Genomic DNA, 10,577 nt, shown 5'->3' on the forward strand with positions numbered 1-10,577 from the left:
ACAGCTAGGGCTTACAAGGGAAAAGATTTGATATGAAGCACACAATTTATATGGTTATTTTGTAATACTCGCTCAAGTGAAGAAGAGTGCAGGAGGTCCGCCCATCTATCAAAGACCCAAAGAATCTGGCTGAGGGCCTAGGCCTCATAATGATGTCCTGCACAAGTCCAGCTGAAGTCCTAGAGCTCAGGGTAGTGTCCTCCATGAGTCTAGCTGGAGGCCTAGCACCCAAGACAATGTCTCATGGAAGTCTGTACCAAAGAGCCACACTGGGAAGGAACAGATGACAGTGGTGGGAACTAGAAAGTCTGTGCCAGCAGGCTGAGGGATCTGCACCTGAGCCAGGAAGTGGAGCTCGAAGTAAAAACCGGGGCTCACCCAAAAAGAACCACAGCCATCCTCAGCCACAGCGAAGACCTGAGGTGGGAACGGTCAAGTTCATATCAGGAAAGCCAGTATACAAGCTTCTCCAGAAGTCAACAGCACACTGTCTTCCCTTCCAGTTCTCTCCCTCTTTTTTTTTTTAATGTATTTAGTACAGGATCTACAGGGGCTACAAGGTCTTACTATGTAGATTGGACTCGTAGTGATCCTCCTGTTTATAGCCTCCCAAGTGCTGGGATTACAGGGGAGCGCCACCACACTGAATCTCAATCACCATCTCAGGTCACTATGGGGGCAGAGCTGGCACAGCAGGCCCAGGGATCGAACCCCTGGCCCCTGAATCTGCCTAAGCAGATGCTTTAATCTGCTGAGCTACTTGGTTGGCTCTCCTTCCAGTTCTTTCATGTTGTTGGCACCAATACTCCAGTGGGCCTTCCATACCCAGAACCCATTGATTCAGTTCTGCTGGGTGTTATGATCTCTTGATACATCACACTTGCTATACCTCCAGTCATGTCATCTCATACATTCTAAAACTATTCCTTTGTACTCTGTGTGTGTGTGTGTGTGGATGAAGAGATGAAGAAAGCTGTGTTGATAACCGCTAAGCATTTCCCTCCTTTTTGTGATTTTTTTAAACTACTTCTACCTTCCTGGCCAGAAAGTCACTAAGAGAGAAGTTAGGTACTCTAATAAAGTAGCTGAAAAAGGAATAGCTCTGGTGTTCTTGTCTCTGAGATCTTTAACGTGGAGTATTAGCATATCCTGATCATAGCAAAAACAAATTTTACAGGGGCCTTTCAAGAGTGTTTAGAATCCATTTTACTTTCATTTTTGTTTTTCTCATTTTCTATGTAGGACTTGAACTTTGAGAGAGAAAAACTTAACCAGTACATTCCTATGTCATACTTAAAGATGGACAAAACACCCAAGAGGTACGTAACTTCATGTTAGGTTTGATGCATTCTGTTTTACTCCTATTTGTTTTGCTATGGATTAAAATTTACAGGTGATAAATGCCCTGGGGCTTAATTCATCCTAAGATTTTGGGGAAGGTTGACCCCATTTAATCATGAGCTATATCTGTGCCCCTTTATTTATATGATGTGTGGGGATGGGGCTTTCTAGCTGCACCCCTACATCTGGAAACCATGTTTTATTTTTCTCTTGAAAAACTTCTACATCCATGAGCCAGTATATAACCTCCAACTTGTGGATGTGACAGCCTTGCCTCCCTCAGACAGTAGGAGCAAGTGTAGCTTCACAGATGGTTTTCAGATTGGGTGGTGACACTTGATTGCACCGTGTGACCTCAAATTAGATGGCAAACACATCTCAGTGTCAGTTTCCCTTTAAAAAGCAGAAATCATAATAATAATTAATAACTTGTGAGATTATTTTAAAGGATGACTGGAGCAGATAAGTGTAGTTTAGAGACAGTGCCCTAAATATGCTGAACATTAAGTAAGCACTCCTTAATGCTGTACATCACTGGTCCTTGCTGGAGATCAGCTTCTCACTCAGAGGAGGTTTAGTGGTATGAAGAGACATTTTTGATCAGCAACTGGGGCTGGGGTGCAGAGCAGCCCACACAGTGAAGGAGCATCAGGTTTGAAATGTTAGTAATGCTGAGGTTCAGAAGCCCAGCAGAATCTCCACACTGCTTGCTCATTGCTGTTTTCCTTATTACCTTCTTATTCTACTACAAATGCAGTAAGATGAGACCTAGAGAGAGAGAACTGCCTCCTCCTTGTGAGGGCTCATTGGTGTCCCAGAGGCTGGGTCATGCTTGTGGGATCATATATCACTACAGTGCCACCTCAGTGCTCAGTGTGGGGACCCATGAGGTGTAGGACAGCACGCCTCCTATGTCCACAGAGGAAAGTGGCCAGGGAAGTTTCTAAGACATTCTCTATGAGAGAGCTAGTTACACATAAACTTTCAATGATGAAAATAGGAACTAAACTAAATATCCAGAAGTAAGGGATCATTTACATAAATTATGATAGGCCCTTGGAATCAAACACTAGGTAATACCTAAAAAAGAAAAAGAAAACCATGACTATAATATAATACTAAGCAGAAAACAAAGGTTACAAAATAACATGCACAGCACCAGTATCATTTTGTGTTGAAAAAATAGGGTCTGGTTAGCTAGCTATGAAAACTAGAAGTCAGAATTTCACCAGCGATTCTACCCACGCTGTGGGTAAAAAGAGAATCTTTGCAGTGCACAAACACATATTGAGACCTCAGTATCCAGTTTCCACACTCATGGATTCAGTGAACCTTAGAAAACATTGCCCCTTTCTGCCTTAAAAGCCTTGTTTTGTGCCATACATGTACAATCAGTTATTCTTGTCTTTATTCTCTAAAAATTACCATCTAACTATCCACAAGGAATTTAATTGTATCACTACTTACAAATCATCTGGAAATGATTTAAAGTTATGGTTATGTACAGATACTATGCTATTTTACTTAAGAAACTTGAGCAGCCCCTGGACTTTGGCATTCAAAGTAGGATCCCAACCACCAGTTTTCAGTGGACACTGAGGGATGGTCCAACTTACATAATCATAAGGTTAATACATATTCAAGACCTGGGGAAACAGAAATGATAATGTAGATCTGGACCTGATGCACATGTGACCTGCTGTCTGCTGGTGGCTTCTGACCTGGAATAGGATTGCTTCAAGGGAATGAAGTTCGACGTGGTCTCTACGTATTTGTTATCATGTTAAAGCTGTGTCTAACCTTTTCTTGTGCATTATATCCCTTTTTAACCTTAAAGAAGTTATTTTTAGAAAGTCTTTCATTATAAGTAGTGGAATCCTAAGCAGGGACCACACTCTCTTTTACCTTTTTTTCCCTTTCAGATGATAATTGTGGATGTGGTATCTAATTATCTAGATTAAAATTTTAGGATATTTCTGAATGCCTTGCAGTTTTTGCCAAGGGAACAAAAGACAGAAACTGAGGAAATCATGTCACTGTGGTAAACACAAAATGTTAGATGTTTACTAATGAAATCTGTTTACCTTCATAACTGTATAATAGGGCCATTAAAGACAATAGATACAGTAGTTTAAAAGTAATAAAATTTACAACAAAGTGTATTTAATTTGAAATTGAATTGCTGGCAAATGGGTGTCCTAATGAACCCTTGTGTCAATGGAACTCTAACCAAATTAAGGGAAATCATTTGTATCCCAGGAAACTAAATCAGCAGTGAGACCCCAAAAGGCTATTCCTCTGGTGGGGGGCTAGTCATTGTCACAGATGGCCCTGCTGACAGAATTATGCTTAAGTCAGGAGAAGTGAGATACATGATCCTTCTTTATTCAAATTAATTTGGGGAAGCAGGCAAATGCTGTCAAGATTCAAGAAGAAAAAAGTCAACAATAAAGAAGGATCTTGAATAAAGTATGTAAATGTTAATGGGAAGCAAAGAGCCTGGGGAGCATTTGGAGGGTAGAAGTGGATCGTGATCTCTGGCCATTGCATTAGAAAAAACTTTATGTCATATCAGCTACTCATGAATTTAGATGAAGTTCTTTTCAAAGTTTCTCCAATAGTTTATAAGAACTGGCAAAAAGTCTGAGGAAAGATAGTTGGCCCACCATGTCTATAGACTCCACATCCATGGATTCACCTGACCCTTGAGAACACAGGCCTATGATGGGTGCATCGGCCCTGAACATGTCCAGACATTTTTCTTGCCATTATCTTTTAAACAATGTACTATAATAATGGTTTATGTAACATTTATATTGCATTATGCATTCTAAGTAATCTAGGGCTACACAGCAGAGTACACAGAAGCAGGTGTGTAGACACAAACATAGTGTCATCTTGTACAAGGGATTTGAATACCTATGGAGTTTAGTATTCACGGGTGTCCTGGAACAGATCCCTCACAGATACAGAGGGATGACTGTATTTGATCCCCTGGTAATTTCTCAACAAGTGACATTTTAATTATTGGGAGATCAGTAGGTAATACAGTTCAGTACAGTGAGTCTTCTATTCTATGGGACAACACTTCAAAGGCCACTTCCTCTCTGACTTTAATCAGCTGCGACACCTGTAATGTGGTGTTCATCTAATTCCTAGTTAATGTGATCAAGTGTTTAAGGTAAACATCAAATTGCATTGTGCTTGCAAAGGCAGCGCTTTGCTCTGTATTCTGTTGCCAGTTTGTTTTCTTTCTCCTTCTGTCTTGTAATCACAGCAGAACTCCAAGTCAGCCATTCGCAGCAGACTTCCATGTCTGTGAAAAACACAGCGTCGCCAACCTTGGTTCCCTCGCGGAAGTAACTCACAGTTGCCAGGGAGCGGCAGGCTCTCGCTGGAAGGTGAGGCTCTTGGGACGGAGTTTTTTTCCAGATGCAAAATGGGAAATGATGAAATCAATAGTATCGATCCGCGGGCCTGTTGTGCTTTGTGGCCTGTGGATCTCTGGGGAGGAGCAGAGTTTGAGCAGGCCTAATAAATATTTTCTGATGAGAACTCTGTGCTAAGACAGGATGGCTGAACGCTCTTCAAGGGCAGAGTCCTTGGAGTTCCTGGAAGCAGGGTGCAGAGTGGACCGGGTTCCATCCCTGCTGAACAGCTGGGCGGGCCTGCCACTGAGCAAATGAGACAGGGCTTGAGATGTGATGAGGCTTCCGTCTCCTGCTCCTTTTCGTCTGACACTCGCTTTGAGGGAGGCTGTAAATGCAAGAGAGACTGTGGTCTAATTCCTCAGACTGGCATTTCTGCCCCTAGTCACCATTCGATTATCTCCCAAATTGCTGTGTTTCAGAGAGATAAAGATTTTTTATGGCTTGCTGACTTGAAACCATCACAAGAGCCAGCAAAGAGCCGGCCAGGCGGCCATGCAGAGTGATTGCACTGGTAAATGACAAAATCTTTGTTTGTATGACATTTCTGAAATTACTACAGAAGATGAATCTAAAACACAAAATGTCACATTTGGCATGCAAAACTATCACAATGTATTTCAGTATGAAATTCATAGAGGCGTTTAATTTAGAATGTGTTTAATAACTCCGTCTGCCTGCATCAGTAATCCTGCCTTGAGGTTTAAAAAGATTGTCTTATTTATTCACATGGTGTTAATTTTTAAAATATTTTTGGGAACCAAAATATGAAGGTTAAGTCTTTGTTGTTAATTAAGATTTTCTAATTAAACCAAAAATAATTGTTATTCCAATTAGTTTTTAAGTATGACTTGCATGAAGAAACAAAAGAAGATGCACAATTTTTACTGTTTATTTAACTGTGATTTAATTCTAGAAGCACACTATCTGTATGGAAATATATATTATCTTTTCAAATAAAGTCTATCCAGGGTTACAAAATCCTTCCTCCTAGCTGCAGTTTAACTGGTGGTACTACTAACTTGAGTGGTTAAGAGAAAAACTTGTTTCTAAAAATAATATTGTTTTTGATTAAAGCACAACATACTGGAAACTTCTTCAAGGTCAAATTATTTTGAAAATTATTAGGGATTTGGGGATATAGAGACACACCTGGCTTAAACTATATTTAACTGATTAATAATCCTGGTTTAGTATTTATTTAACCTGAAACAGTAGTTCATTAGAAATCAGCAACATATAGAATTGTTTAGACCCTGACTAAAAATGAACATGGCCTTTTTCTGTCAGTTAAGGCTGAGCAATGGCATTCAAACCTGCCTTAGAGTATGACGTCATCTGCCTCGGTCACATGCAACTGGTGGTAAATTTTAGGGCAAAACGCATCCACATGATACTTCCCTCTTACTTTTGGACTCTCTTTGGAAGCCTGTGGGGCAAGCTGACAACATGCTAATCAAGTGCGGTCTTAGGCTGGTCTGCTTTACAGCGCACTTACCGACAATGAATTGTGATCCCTGATTACTGTTGTAGGTCAGGACTGTCACCTTTCCAATTCGATTCCCAGTTTGAAGCTTACTATCTAGTTTCACCCATCCCTTATATTGGAGAGGGCATGCTGTGTGGTTTTTAGAAGTGTTGGTTTCCTGTTAATTCTTTCTTGTTATCATAAATGAATGGTTTTTGATGTCACAGATCATTAACATACCACGTTTAAAGGCTGGGTAAACTTTCCCTCCTATCATCAGAAGGTTTGCCTTTTGACCTCTTAATTATACTTCGTGTGTCTTGTCTGTTATCATGGCTAATACCTGACAATTACAGGTTGAGTAAAAGTAATTGTCTATTCCCTTTCCCAGAAGCCTGTTGTTAATTGTGTGGTTTTACCCAGTTCCAGTGCAATTCAAGAATTCTACCTTTCATGCAGGTGGAGGAGTCTCTGTTGCCTCAGCTGTTTCAAATACAGATCAAATGCATCAGAGGCCTCAAGGACAAAGCTCCTCAAGGCTCTTATGTCCTAGAGCTGTCCCTGCTGAGCCGACTGGCGGGCTGTGCCTTGCAGAGGCAGCAAACAGAGCAGCTGAGGACCAGGACACATGCTGTTAGGCATGATGGCAACTTCTTCAACACAGGGCTGTATTTCCATGAAAGCCTTTGCATGGTAAGGTGACCTTCTACGAATATGTATCCTTTCCATTTATTCAGCTTCTAGTTTTCCTTATCCATCCACCTTTCTTCACTATTCCTATAGTTTTAGACAACAGACTTTGTGCAATAAAGAATCTTATTAATTCATACATTTATTAATTTACACATTCACTCATTTAGTGAATACTCGCTAAGTGCCCACTACATGCCCAGACTGTCAGGGAGCATCGTGGACATCTGCAGTTCTAACGCACAAGAGCAGTGCGTGCTTTCTATATCAAGAACACACGGGTTTCTGATCTTATTCTTTCTCTTTTTAAGATTTATAAGTGGAGAGCTAGCTGATTAGTGCCTTGGTGTGTAGTACACAGCCAAGGCCACTGATTTTAGGAAGGAAGTAGGCCCCAGATAGGAAGTGAAGGTGGGAGGATCATGTGATGGGCACGGGGGATGGTGCTGACGATGCATGGAGTTCTGGAGAGGACAGCACTGAGAAAGGAGGGCTGGGAATGACTAGGGTGATCCTGGAAGCAGGCACGAAGCAGAGCTCAGGGAGCATCAGAGGCCTGGGAAGGAGTGAGAGGACACCCAGCTCTCTCTGGATGTACGTGCTAGAAGATGGTGTCCTCCAGGGCACCCCACTCCCTCCTGTCACCCTGGCGCACTGGGAGCTGCATGGGTAACAACTGCTCACAAATGTGCAGTTGCCTTTGTACTGATAACTGGATAGATTTAAAAGTAATAAGACTCGTTGTGAGCATCATGGGGTGATATTCAAACAGAAAAATTTCCTGGAAATACGTGTGTGTTTTATTTTCCCATTTTGTATTAGGTTTTATGTTAAAGATTATATTACTATTAGGGGCTGATTAGATGCTAAATAGAGAGCCCCAAATGACCACTGTCATGTAGAAGTTGATACCAGTTAAAAGGACAAAAGCTCACAAAAATAAACAAAAACTAAATATGCCTATTATTGGGAGCCACGTACTAAACAGATATTTAGTGAGTGTCACAGCATAGTCCTAAGCCATATGCATTACCAACTTTAGACATTGTTTGGAGAACTGCCATGACGGAGGTGATATCAGAAATCTGTGAAACACAAGCTTAAGATTTCCAGGAAGAGTTCTAGGAAAGGGGGACTCTGCGCCGACAACCGTCACATGGGCATAAGACTCATGTGAAGGGCAGTGATGTTGGCCTGTCAGAGTCGTGTGAGAAAGGATCAAGCTGATGCAAGCAGAAATACATTGCGCGAAATAGTAAGAATTAAAAATCTTCTATTATTATTGTTATAACCACGCTGTGTCTTTGATAGTGAAACCCATACATTTTTACCCACTGGGCTTTTCTTTTAATTAATAGGATAGATGCTTGTATTTCAGATGACTTTCAAATTAACCTTTGGTGAAGAACATTGTAGGTTAACAATTTTTGTCCCCAATAAGTGATTCCACAGGCCTTGGTAAAAAGCATGGGGTCTATGTACAGGTGTCAGTCTAGGTTGGTTATGGAGTTAACTGTCTCCTGGGGAAGCGATCAACAGCTACAGGCAGAATTCAAGGCAGGTACCACAAAGGCATCAGGCATAGTTCAGCCCTTGAACTAAGTTCTCAGTTCTTACCTTTACCAAGGAGACATTTCAGGAATGTAGTAGAGGCTACACTTACATGATATGTTTATTATTTAATATAATAAATATATTAAATGTATTTATTTGATATAATTTCAAAAAGGTTCATTACAATCTAATAGGTAGGTTATTCTTTTGATGTTTTGATCAAGTATCTAAAATTCTAAATCATGGAGTTGAGCTACAAAGTATTATCATTTGCAGAGTTTACTTTTAAGAGTCACCTGTATGAATAAATGTTTATTTCAAAAAACTATACAAAGTATTTTTGTTGTTTGTTTAGGTGCCAGTTGTGTAAGATCCCACTGGATTATGAGTTCTGAGTGCAGGAATCACATCTATTGATACATTTGCCTTGCAGTGAGCAGCTCTTGAGAGGCATGGGGTGATCATCACAGGACCTTACAGTTTAGATGAGTGTATTCTATGGATTCATGTATCCAGGGATGGTACCAGTCCCTGGAAGGTCGCAGAACATTTAGGAAGTAGGGCCGAGTTAGAAGGTTTTGAGATCCCTTAGCTGCGCCCTTGAAGTGATTGTAGGACCCCATTCTCTTCCTCTTTCTCTTTGCTTCATGAAATGAGTGATTCTGCTTTGCTGAACATTTCTTCGCATTGCTGCTTTGTCAGAGGGCCAAAGCAATGTGCATCCCCAAGTAGGTGGAGGCTCCAAAACAAGGAGCCCAAAGACTCCATTCCTCTGTGTACATGAAAGGCAGTGATGAAAAGCTGACTACAAAATTGAGCATGCTACAGGTGAAAGGTCCAGAGGCATGAGAGGCCGAAGGATGTCTTCAGAGAGCAGGGGCGGAATTTCTAGAAGACAGCAAGAGATATCCACAGTGCTAGAATCCACATCATCTACAGAGACAGGGAAATCTGGCAGCTCCTCCAATGAGAAATGTTTTCTCTTCCTGCCAAATAGCATGAAAAGTACCTTGAAATAGTTAACGTAGCAATCCCAAATTTTCTTCACACGCGTCAGAAACGACAACAAAAAAACAAAGAATAATTACCTCCTGCCACAGTCAAAGCAAGTTTACTCTTTAGCAGCCTGACAAAATGTCACCGAAATGCGTCCATCCCTTGGCATCACCTTGCAAAATCTTAGCTCCCCAAAGAAATGTACAAGGCTATTTCACATTCTGAGCATGGAAGAAAAGCACAGAACTCAGGACAAAAATAAACTCAAGAAAAGCAACAAAACATCCTGAATTTGACAGGAAAGAGAAGCCATTGGAGGCCTTTTGCTTTCAGAATAAAAATGTAGCTCAGCCTTGTTCATTCCGTCGGGCCCTACCCCCTCGCATCAAGTTATTTCACTAACCACGCTGCTGGCAGTTTGCAGGAGAGTGACAGCTAAAGCAGCAAGCTTTCAAGCAATGTAATTTTGTAATCATAAAAGTATACTCGCAAAAGTATAAAAGTGTGCATCGCTTGTGTAATTAGCACAGGGACATTTAAGATAGATATTTCATTGAATTTAAAAGCAGACTCATCTCTATTCTTACTCCACTCATGGAGGAAGCTGTGTTCTGACCCATTGTTGGGCAGTGCAGAGCATCAGATGTATGATGCCAGAGAGGGATGGTCATGCTTCTGTGCAAACTGGAGAAGGCAGCACCTGAAGAACCAGCCCTAATTAGAGAGGAAGCCGCTCGGCTGAGGAGGAAATGCCTACTTTACACCTGTGCAGCCTTGCATTGTGAGAGGGCCTGGGGAGGAAGGGAACAGCATCAACAGTGGCTCACCTGTGGAATCAGGCTGGTCCAGGAAGTTACTACTTGGAAGCTCAGTTGCTTTAGGCTGCCGTCAATGTTTGAGAAAGTTCCCGAGGGAGATAGCAGGTATATGGGTGAGCCCACCACTACAGACATACATGGTAGTATTGTCATCGTTTGATTCTTTTTTTTTTTTTTTAAACAGGAAATTGAACTCAGCCCATTGAGAATGTTCTAGAGCATTCTCTCTTTCTTGTGGGTGCTGGTGGCCCCAGGGGTTTCTCGGTTTGTATGTGCACCGTT

General features: G+C 41.4%; 1 protein-coding gene across 1 annotated transcript in view; it reads left to right on the forward strand.

The window, feature by feature from the left end:
• The window catches only part of LOC101580438, a 409,418-nt gene that overhangs the window by 114,306 nt on the left and 284,535 nt on the right, over positions 1 to 10,577 (forward strand). Inside the window, exons 8-10 of the mRNA XM_023712057.1 lie at positions 1,243 to 1,319; positions 4,619 to 4,742; positions 6,661 to 6,930. Coding sequence (XP_023567825.1) covers positions 1,243 to 1,319; positions 4,619 to 4,742; positions 6,661 to 6,930 — 471 coding nt within the window. The remainder of the gene's footprint in view (positions 1 to 1,242; positions 1,320 to 4,618; positions 4,743 to 6,660; positions 6,931 to 10,577) is intronic.

The sequence above is a fragment of the Octodon degus genome, unplaced genomic scaffold (genome assembly GCF_000260255.1).
Source record: "Octodon degus isolate 3935 unplaced genomic scaffold, OctDeg1.0 scaffold00023, whole genome shotgun sequence".
NCBI classification, from domain to species: domain Eukaryota; kingdom Metazoa; phylum Chordata; class Mammalia; order Rodentia; family Octodontidae; genus Octodon; species Octodon degus.